The 11,081-nt window shown below is 41.0% G+C and overlaps 1 protein-coding gene across 2 annotated transcripts in view; it reads right to left on the bottom strand.

Annotated features, from left to right (window-relative positions):
* Positions 1-257: 257 nt before the first annotated feature.
* CHRNA6 (cholinergic receptor nicotinic alpha 6 subunit) overlaps positions 258-11,081 on the bottom strand; it is a 14,392-nt gene continuing 3,568 nt past the window's right edge. Inside the window, exons 3-6 of one of the 2 annotated variants that reach the window (XM_004382090.2) lie at positions 4,172-4,216; positions 3,234-3,343; positions 2,155-3,133; positions 258-767 (exon numbers count right to left, since the gene is read on the bottom strand). In XM_004382090.2, coding sequence (XP_004382147.1) covers positions 636-767; positions 2,155-3,133; positions 3,234-3,343; positions 4,172-4,216 — 1,266 coding nt within the window. In that variant the 3' untranslated portion in view covers positions 258-635. The remainder of the gene's footprint in view (positions 768-2,154; positions 3,134-3,233; positions 3,344-4,171; positions 4,217-11,081) is intronic. The other variant, XM_023736627.1, reaches the window with a different exon arrangement.

Raw genomic sequence — 11,081 nt, forward strand, 5'->3', positions numbered from 1 at the left:
GCTGCAAGTGCTTGGAGACAGAACCTATTTATATTACCTTTACAACGCCTAGCATAGGGCTGGGCTACCACTCAAGGCTCTTGACAGATGAATGCTAATTAAATACAGCTTACTAAGATAGACACTGACTAACTGTTATTATTGTTACCAATTAATCTATCAAAAATTGCTGATATGTGTGAGGAACATCACAGAGGCATGCACAGGAAAGCAAGGGTATTACAGGTGTTGCAAATGTCAGCAAGGTCCAAGTCCCAGAGTTTCACAGCTGGCACGTGTCATTACACTGATAAACTGCATAAACTGGAGGTACAACAAAACTCTTCTTAGTATGGCTTGATGTTAATTACATGGTTTGGTTGTACCGCCGGTCAGTCACGTCCTTGGAAGCCTCCCATGTACAGACAGGAGACGCCTGACCTGATACTCTTAGCCTGTGAGTGATGCCAGCTCTGGACTCCTGCATTATAAAACATCTACAAAGGAAGGCATTCAGGTGCCTCTTCTGCAAGATAGTCCTCTTTATCCATCTAGTCATCGGCTTCGGTAGATGGGGGACTGGGTAGGAAGTTTATGTCTTTTTCCTTATGGTAGGGAACACAAAACAATTAAAGTGTTTTCAAGTTTCATACATCTTAAGAGTTTCCTGTGTTCCCAAGTAGTGGCTGTAGAAATAGCCCTGCAGTACCAAACACACAAACAGTGATAAATATCCAAAGAAATACTCTGTCCACCACCATGGCCACATATTTCCAGTCATCTTCTACCTGAAATGCAAATAGTCAAAGCAATATTTTTAAGTCAAAACCAAAGGAAACATGCTCTGTTTCATAAATAAATTTCTTCCTTTTCAAAGAAGATTCCCCTGGACATTTTTTAAACAAATATTGGTATTATTTTGGCTAACCTGTGCCCCCTACATAGTACACATGAGAAATTTTGCTTGGTCTGAGGAAAAAAATATCTCATGCAACTGGGTACAGAGTATGCAGAAGACCTAAATAATTAATGAGTCCATGGGTCACAAAGGACCTTTCTTGACTACACAAGAAATAGTTGCTCAGATATCTCTACTCTTGTATTTGCACAACGGGGTATTCTGGCCCCTTGGAAAGTCTGGGAAACAGGTTTGAGGCGGGGGTGGGTGGGTGGGGGTGGAAAAAGGGTGTTAGGACAGGGAGTATGATTGAGGATATTCTTATCAAGAATAGCCCACCCTCCAGACCTCGAAGTGAAGCTCGTTGTGGAGAGTTTCTTGCATTTGTCATCTCTTTCCAGTTCTCTGCTAAGGCTCTGTGGTTGTGCCTTGAAAGCCTGTCTGGTGGTGATTAAGTCAGTAACAAGTCTCTCCTAGATTTTATGAAGATGCCACATTGCCAGTTTTGCTGAGCTTTCTTGTCCCTTGATGCACCCCCCCTCCAACCTGTGTGACAGGTATTCATGGCATCTTCCCCTACACCAACAGAGTAGACTTCAGGTCTCCCAATATCTCTTCACTAGAAGATAGGGACACCTGGAGCTGTGGTATGAGGTAGAACCCAAACACCTAACACAAATTTTCAGATGCCCTCAGCTAGTCATACTTATGGTATGGAACTATAATAGGCATGCTGCTATAGTAAGACTCTGAGCAGCAGGAGGAGAAAATGGTACTGAGAGCTGGTGCTAAAAATATCCCTGAGGCTTATTCAATCAACACCCAAGTTCCTCTCATTTAGAATGAGTGGGATCCGAGCTAGCGGAAGGTTCATTCACACCTTCTCTCACTGCCTTCAGACTGCAAGCTGCTCTTGTGACATTTCTCCTTCCTCTCTGAGGGCAGCTTTTCCCTTTCCACCCTTCTATCTGCCATTGTTCCTTGTGCAGCAGTTCTTGGTTCATTAACCAAGGTTGCCTTTAATGCTTATTTTAACCAGATTCCACTTGAGTTAAAATGTCTGGAGACAGAACTTTGCCCTGGTAGTATATCTTACCCCACCCTATGTCCAGGTATGACTCATCACTCCACACATAAGAGAGCTGGATCTTTAGAGTAAGGCTGCCTGACCGCGCCTTGTATACAGACCTCACACTTACAATGTGGCCATGTGTATAAAGTGCCTCTAAGCCTGCTAAGGGTGAAAACTGGGCAGGCCAGAGGAGATGTGTATTTACCTCCTTTGTTTCATTTTGGTTCTTCATGTTTTCTGCAATGAAATGAACACTGTTAATCACATCTTCAACTTCAGGGGAGTGCTCCAAATTTTCAGTCATCCACTGTAAAGGCTGATGACTTAATCTTCTCTTGCTGGTCGTGGTAAGCTCCCTTGATTTATTACAGAGGCAGCATTCTTTAAGATTGGGCTTTCTGCGGTTAGCAGACTTGACTTTGGCTGGCTTGCTGGAAATACCTTTGGGGTTTTTGTCAGAACATGTCTCCTTCATCTTGTCCAGAGGCCTCCTCATCATCAGGATGTGGGGTAATAGCTGAAGGAAAACCGTCTTTACCCACTTGGGCATGGTGTGTGTGGTTGGAGTACGATAGTGTATGTTCAGCACAAAGACAGTCACCACAATGGAAAGGGTGACAAAGATCATGGTGAACAGTAGGTACTCACCCACCAATGGAATCACAAGGGACGTGGATGGGATGGTTTCTGTGATGACCAGCAAAAACACAGTCAGAGAAAGCAGAACTGAAATGCAAAGCGTCACTTTTTCACCACAGTCAGAAGGAAGATAAAAGACCAACACAGTTAGAAATGAAATAAAGAGACAAGGGATAATCAGATTAATGGTATAAAACATTGGCAGTCTTCTAATGTAAAAAGAATAGGTTATATCTGTGTATATCTCTTCACAGCAGTTATACTTTATGTCATGCTTATAGCCAGAAGCATCAACAATTTCCCATTCACTATTTTCCCAAAAATCATTCATATCTACTTTAGAACCAATAATTAGAAGATCGATTTTAGCTTTGTCGTATGTCCAGGAACCAAATTTCAGGGAACAATTTTGATGATCAAAAGGGAAGAAGGTGATATCCATAAGACAGGAACTCTTAAAAATAGCCGGTGGAGTCCAGGTTATCATGCCATCGTATTTAAGAAGAGCTTTTGTCTTGCCGTCCCCTTGGAAGTCGCCAACAGCACTGTAAAGTAAATCAGACACCATTAGCAACACCCGCTTTGCTGGTCAGCATGCATCAAAGACAACTTTGGAAAGAGACAATGGCTGTCAGACGCCCATACTTGTTATAGAGAACAATATCAGGCTTCCATATCTTATCAGCAGGAACACGAAGAGTCTCAATGCCGTCATATTCCATTGGATCCCATCGCAATTTATAATCATTCCAGATCTAAAGGAAATAGGAGTCACTTAAAAAATTCTTAGTAACTTTCTCCCAATGTTAATTTTATGTTGATTAAACATTTGTTTTTTGTTTAATTTTTTTAGTGTTATTTGTACTTGGTTGAGGTTGAGTGAGTTTTGAAGAGTACATTGGTTTGTATCAAATGTTTGGGAGATTAAATCCATGGAGTATGGGGAGCTAGGTAACTGAGCTAACTTTGGCAAATAATTAATTAGATAATTAATTAGCTATTGATTATTAATTAGTTGGCCAAGATTACAGGCTCAATCTCCATATTCTATAGAATATGTAACCTGAAGTAGCAACCTATTTTCTTATTAAAATGATAGTTTAAGTGTATGATGATGTGTTTGTCTAAAAGTCTGTGTAAAGGTTAAGATGGAAAGGAAGAGATGGCATAACTGAAAAAAAACCAGCTGGTGGGATTAGAACCTACTTGCTCTTGTGTTGAGCTACGGACTTCCCCAGGTCTGGCGCAGCAGGGATCAAAGAGGAGACAAGCATCTGACTTTGGAACTCAAATTACAGATAAAAATAGGAGACTGAGAGCAGAAATGAGATATGACAGAAAAAAATCTATGTCAGAGAGACCTTTGCCAACACATTTCTGCACTTGTGAAACTTGCTTCAAGCCAGCTGTTACCAGAGATGAATTTTAGGGTTTGGAGATGACAGGATGGGTAATATTTTATACTCTATCCCAACTTGGTGATGGAAAGAGGGAATGCTAGTACATTTTATCCATTAGATATTATTAAACTAACACATGAGTAACACAGTTCAAAGAGAGGAAGAGATGATGCAGACACATACATGACGCAGCCACAGATTGGTTTCCATGATCTGGTTCACTTCATCCTAGGAAGAAGAAATAATATTTTTAGCCTCAAATTTACTTGCTAACAGAGGCAGGTCTTAGGACAAGAATTACATCTAAAAAGAACCAAATCTGAATTATTCATGCTAATGAAGGAAAGCAAGAAGAGTGAAAAGGCAATACATAAAAAAGCATTTAGTATGCAACCAGAAATAAGATATTTCCATATGTGGTCCAACCATGCTGACGTTGAAAGGAAACATGGCTTTCAAAGCTGTTTTGTCTCATTTCTTCTGTGAAGGCTTTCCTGATCACCTCATTCCATAAAGGTTTCTGATTCCATGAAAGGAAAGAAGGAAGAGAAGAGAGAGGGTAAGAAGGAGGGAAGGGAAATATTGCAGAGGGTGATAGGTATTCAAACCTGGTTCACTGTCTTTGCTGCTATCTTTCCCACTCCCCAAAAACTTCCCTTCCTCAATTTCTTCATTTTTAGCATTAGTGGTTGGTGTGTAATAGATAGATATAATAAAAAGCAAAACCAAAACCTGTTGCTGTGAAGTCAATTCTGACTCAGCGATCTCAGCGTAATAGATACAATAAAAAGCAAAACCAAAACCTGTTGCCGTGGAGTGGATTCTGACTCATAGCAATCTCACCATCCTCCTTTCTAAGGAGCATTCTGGCTGTACTTGTTCCAAGAGAGATCTGTTCATTCTTTTGGCAGCCCATAGTATATCCAATATTCTTCGCCAACACCATAATTCAAATGCATCAGTCTTCTTTGGTCTTCCTTCTTCATTGTCTAGCTTGACAATGCATATGACATGCATGCATATGACATGATTGAAAATAGCATGGCTTGGGTCAGGCATACCTTAATCCTCAAGATGACATCTTGGCTTTTGAACACCGTAAAGAGGTCTTTTGCAGAAGTTTGCCCAGTGCAATATGATGTATTTTAAGTGAAGAGGACTTGAAGCACTTACTGATGAAGATTACCCCTCAAGATAAGGAAAACAAAAATCCTCACAACTGGACCAAGAAGCAACATCATGATAAACAGAGAAAATATTGAAGTTGTCAAGAAATTTATTTTACTTGGATCCACAATCAATGGCCACGGAAGCAGCAGTCAAGAAATCAAACAACGCATTGCCTTGTTCTTCGATGATGCCTTCAGTGCAGCGGATTTCTTCCTTCAATATCATCGGTTTTTGATCATGCTACCTCCTGAAATGGTTGCACATTCACCAATTGCTTCTGCTATAGTGACTCTGTGTATTCCTTCGATCTCCTTTTGATGCTTCTTGTGTCGTTCAATATTTTGCCCATAAAACAAAACAAGTCAAAACCAGTTGCCATCAAGTCGATTCTGATTCATAGCAACCCTATAGGTCAGGGTAGAACTGCCCCATAGGGTTTCCAAGGAGTGGCTGGTGGATTCAAACTGCTGACCTTTTGGGCAGCAGCCAAGCTCTTAACCACTGTGCCACCAGGGCCCCATTTTCCCTACAGAATCCTTCAATATTGCAACTCGAGGCTTTAATTTTTTCTTCAGTTCTTTCAGCTTGAGAAATGCTGAGCGTGTTCTTCCCTTTGGGTTTTCTAACTCCAGGTCTTTGCACATTTTATTATAATACTTTACTTTGTCTTCTTGAGCTGCCTTTTCAAATCTTCTGTTCAGCTTTTTTATTTCATCATTTCTTCCATTCGCTTTAGCTATTCTATGTTCAAGAGCAAGTTTCAGAGTCTCTTCTGATATCCATTTTGTTCTTTTCTTTCTTTCCTGTCTTTTTAATAACTTCTTGCTTTCTTCATGTATGATGTTCTCCCACAGCTTGTCTGGTTTTCGGTTATTGGTGTTCAATACTTCAAATCTGTTCTTGAGATGGTCTCTAAATTCAGGTGCAATATACTCAAGATCATACCTTGGCTCTCACGGACTTGTTTTAATTTTCTTCAGCTTCAACTTGAATTTGTATATGAGCAATTGATGGTCTGTTCCACAGTTGGCCCCTGGCCTTGTTGTGACTAATGATTGGAGCTTCTTCATCATCTCTTTCCACAGATGTAGTCGATTTGATTTCTGTGTATTGCATTCGACGTGGTCCATGTGTATAGTCACTATTTATCTTGTTGAAAAAAAGGTGTTTGTGATGAATAAGTAGTTGGTCTCGAAAAATTCTATCATGCAATCTCCAGCATCATTTTTATCACCAAGGCCATATTTTCCAACTATTAATCTTTCTTCTTTGTTTTCAACTTTCACATTCCAATCACTAGTAATTATCAATGCATCTTGATTGCATGTTTGATCTATTTCAGGCTGCAGAAGTTGGTAAAAATCTTCAATTTCTTCATCTTTGGCATTAGTGGCTGGTGCATAAATAGAGATATGTATAATAAAAACCAAAACCAAAACCTGTTGCCTCGTAGTCCATTGCGACTCATAGCGACCCTATACAACAGAGTAGAACTGCCCCATAGGGTTTCCAAGGATTTGAACTGCCGACCTTTTGGTTTGCAGCCCAGCTTTTAACCACTGCAACATCAGGGCTCCAAGTAGATATAATAGATAGATAGATAATATAATGTTACATAGTGATCAGTCCTAAAAAGAAATATAAACAGGGATAGAGTGGTGTGTGTGTGTGCATACACACATACACACACACAAACACACATATACACACACATCGATTTCAGATAGAATGGTCAAAGAAGGCTTGTCTGAGGAGGTAATGTTTATGCAGATGCCTAAACATTCTGAAGAACCATGGGGCTATCTGGAGAAAGAGTATTCCAGGCCAATATGCCAAATATAATGAATTCCCAGGTAGCTACTAATTCTCAGTCAGAGAGCTACTGAAGACACACCCAGAATCATCAGCAGCCTTACAACGTAATGTGTAGGGAGTGTTGATGGATACCCAGTGGCTAGTAGTGGATTCTAAAATTTACTCAGCGAAGCTTGCTTCCCAAGACACAAGAACACCCTCCAGTATACAGAAGCTCAAATGTGGCTAAAGGAACTATGTTAGGGCTTGGAAACCAGATTGCCCTTGTTCAATAAGCCTCTCTGCAGTACTCCACCCACCCAACCCCATTCTCGTTGCTGTTTCTCCTGGAGCTCTGAGTAGCTTTTGAAGACCTTGCCAAGCTTCTCCTTCAAATGGGTTCGTGTCAAGCCATAGTAAGTCCCAGGGTTTAAAAAGGTCAGCAAAAGGAGTTACATTTATGGTTTCCTGCTTGGAGGGGTGAGCAAAGAAGTGAGCTATACTTCTCCATGGGCCAAGGAGAACATGGTTTTATAACTACCCAAGCCTCAGTCAGGTCAGTGCCTTCTGATCATAAGAAGGTCATCTTGATTTCTACAGATTCCATCAGGGGCCATTTCAATAAATCCACTAGCTGTCGATCAGGAATGGACCAGCTGTGCAGTCTTGATTCCTGGAAAGTCTCAGAGGTAACTGGCATAGCCCCTAACTATCTTCCAAACTCTGCATCCTCTCTGAACTGGTGTACTGTGTTCATAGAATTGAAATCAGCTGGCAATACCTTCCTGGCAATATCCCTGTCTCCCCACCCACACTTTCACAAGCTGGTGACGCTCTGTGGTGAAGCCCCATGTGGTATGGACCTGTCCATGAAAATGTAGACACCCTCAAGGGTGTCAGCCAACTTTATGGATCAGGATATGGTCTGGCAAGTCCTGTTCTCCACCCATTTCCAGACCACACTAATGACTATGGGCACTGCTATCAGACAGTCCATATAGAGAAGGCCAGAGACCCACAATACCACCCCCACATTCCTGGAACCATCACCCTGTGTCTCTTTCTTGAGAAAATAAGCTGGTTGACACCAGGTCGCATTAAAGAATTAGAGTTACAGTTTCAAATGGACTCAGCAGCAGACTCAGAGACTCAGATCAAAAAGGATACATGGGTTGCATTTTACAAGGGCTTTACACTTGTTATTTCAGATATGCCAGGCCATCAAAAACACTGGGAAGGGGCTTTGTCTTGGATCTTTGTGTGGGAGACAGTGGACATGCTCTTACACTGGGAGACCATCCACCCAGAAAACTTCGTGGCCAAGGTTATTCTGCATGGGCAGAAAACAGACACTTCCATGTAGGCTCTCTGGAGCTCTAAGGCCAACTTAGGGGTTCAGCAGCAGCAGAGGGTCTAGTGGTCTTCTAAAAGAGAGTGCTGACTGTGCATCCATAGCTTACCATAGCTTAGCATGGCTCAGTGAAGGCAATGAATACTGTCTACAGGAACTTTTGGTGGCTCCACATGAGAACCAGTACCCTCCAATATGCCAACACTGGGGATATCTGTGCTAAGGCCAAACACCAACCTGAGTGAACTAGAGACAATTACAACCCTTCATGGGTCCCCAGAGGCCTTCCAAATTTAGCTACCCTGGATTTCACTTATGAACTAACTCCATGGCATGGCCCTAACACTAATTTGGTGGTTGCGGATATCCTTACAAAGATGGTACATGACATCTTCAACACTGGGCCCCTGTTTACACCAATCACTGCAAACGGATCTTTTTCATCCATGGATGGTCACCTGATTTCCATCTCAGGCCCTATGGTAGAGACTGCTAGTTGCCTACCCAATACTTACCTTCATTTTTCTGGGAAGCAATGCATCTAGTTAATTAAACTACATTCCCTGAGACTTCCAGTGTGGACAAAGTGACCCAACTATACACTTCCTGCAAGAAATTCACTTCAAATGCAATGACATAAGTAGGTTGAAAATAAAGGTTTGTAATATACCATGCAAACGTTAATGATAAAAAATGCAGAAACTTACAATGGAATTTTTTGGCAATAAAAGGAAATGAAGTACTGATACATGTTATGATATGGATGAATCTCAAAAATATTATCCTAAGTGAAAGAAGTCAGTCATAAAAGATGATCGCATTTATGGTAAATATAGAATAGGCAAATCTACAGAGACAGAAAGTAAATTAGTGGTTCCTAGGGCTAGGTGGGTTGGAAGGAAATGGGGAATGACTGCTAATAGGTACAGCATTTCTTTCGGCAATGCTGAAATGTTCTAAAGTTGAAAGTGGTGATAGTTGCACAACTCTGTGAATATACTCTCAACTATTGAATTGTACCCTTTAAGTGGGTGAATTGTGTGACATATGAATTATGTCTCGATAAAGTTGTTACTAAAAAAAGGAATGGTTATATTATTATCTGACAAGGTACACTTCAGATGAAAAAACACCAACACCCCCTGCCCCAGCAAGTGATAAAACTAACAGAAAATCAGCAAATACGTATAATATCTGAACAGCATAACCAACAGGATCTGATTGACATATATAGAACTCTCCGCTCAAAAATAGCAGAATACATATTTTTTTATAAGTGTCCATGGAACATTAACCAAGATAGACCATATCCTGCATGACAAAACAAACCTCAACAAATTTAAGGAATTTAAAGCATAGTGTGTTCTCTGATCATAATGGAATTAAACTAGAAATCAATAATGCAAAGACAATAGGAAAATCTCTAAACACATGGAAATTAAAGACAAAAACCAAACCCATTGCCATCGAGTCAATTTGGACTCATAGTAACCCTATAGGACAGAGTAGAACTGCCCCATAGGGATTCCAAGGAGCAGCTGGTGGATTTGAACTGCCAACTTTTTGGTTAGCAGCCTGAGCTCTTAACCACACTACCACCAGGGCTCCAGAAATTAAAAAAAACACACTTTTAAATAATCCATGGGTCAAAAAAAAGTCTCAAAGGAAATTTAAAAAATACATAGAACTGAGTGAAAATAAAAACAAAACATATCAACATATGTGGGAAACAGCTAACACAGCACCGAGAGGGAAATACATAGCACTAAATGCCGACATTAGAAACAGGCGTTCCCCGTTTCATTTTTAAAGCCCTAAACCAAGAATCTACTTCCTGTCTCTGTAGGTTTGCCTAAGTATGATTTATGTTTTTATCATATAGTCCATGTGAATGACATTTCCTGGAGCTGCGCAGTGCACAACCTGAGCAGCCAAGCACAGTGGCTCAACTGCTAACATCATGAAGCCACCTTATCAGTCCTTGGCTGTTAACCTTTCAATTTCTGTTACATGAAAAAGAAATAAACTTGTTTTACTTAAGTTGTTTTTTTTTTTTTTAAATCTCGGTTACTTGTAGGCAAATGCAATTTCTAGCTAATACAGTCCCTAAGTCAGGCTCCAGATTTTGCCAAAATTTTCATTCAGCAGTTCACCGCCCATCATCTTCAGAACAATGTCCTGAAAGAGTATACCACTCAGGGATTGGCAAGCTCACCCTCACAGACTTTAGATAAAACTCAGTTCAGTTCTTCATTCATAGAAAGTATAACTTCCATCCCAGTATGAGACAGGTAACCAGTACTTTGCTATTGGGATTGGGGAGAGAGTCACAAAGGATACTAAATGAATATATATTGAAGGAATGAGCGGGCCTATCTAGGTGAGAGAAAACGTCTGGGGTTTTTGCTTGTTTGTTTTGACTAGTATATATACACTTCCAGCCAGGGCCAGAAGATAGAAGACCACCAGATGAGGCCTTTGAGTTGACGGAGGTCATCCATAAGGTACACTCCAACTACAGTTGTCTCCCCTCTCTTGGAGTTTCACTGCTCTGGTAGACTCATGAAGATCCCACCCTCCATGGTAGCCAGCCCCAGTGAGCCAGGGTAGGGAAACAGCATGTCCCACAGGAAAAGCTGGACTCAAACCAGGGTCAGCCTAGTCACTGGGAAGCACAGAGTAGAGAAACATAATGGAGCCTGACTGGAGAAACATGGTGGAGTCTGACTGGAGAAACATGGTAGAGACTGACTGGAGAAACATGATGGAGCCTGACTG

The sequence above is a fragment of the Trichechus manatus genome, unplaced genomic scaffold, assembly GCF_000243295.1.
Source record: "Trichechus manatus latirostris isolate Lorelei unplaced genomic scaffold, TriManLat1.0 scaffold00090, whole genome shotgun sequence".
In the NCBI taxonomy this organism is placed as follows: Eukaryota; Metazoa; Chordata; class Mammalia; order Sirenia; family Trichechidae; genus Trichechus; species Trichechus manatus.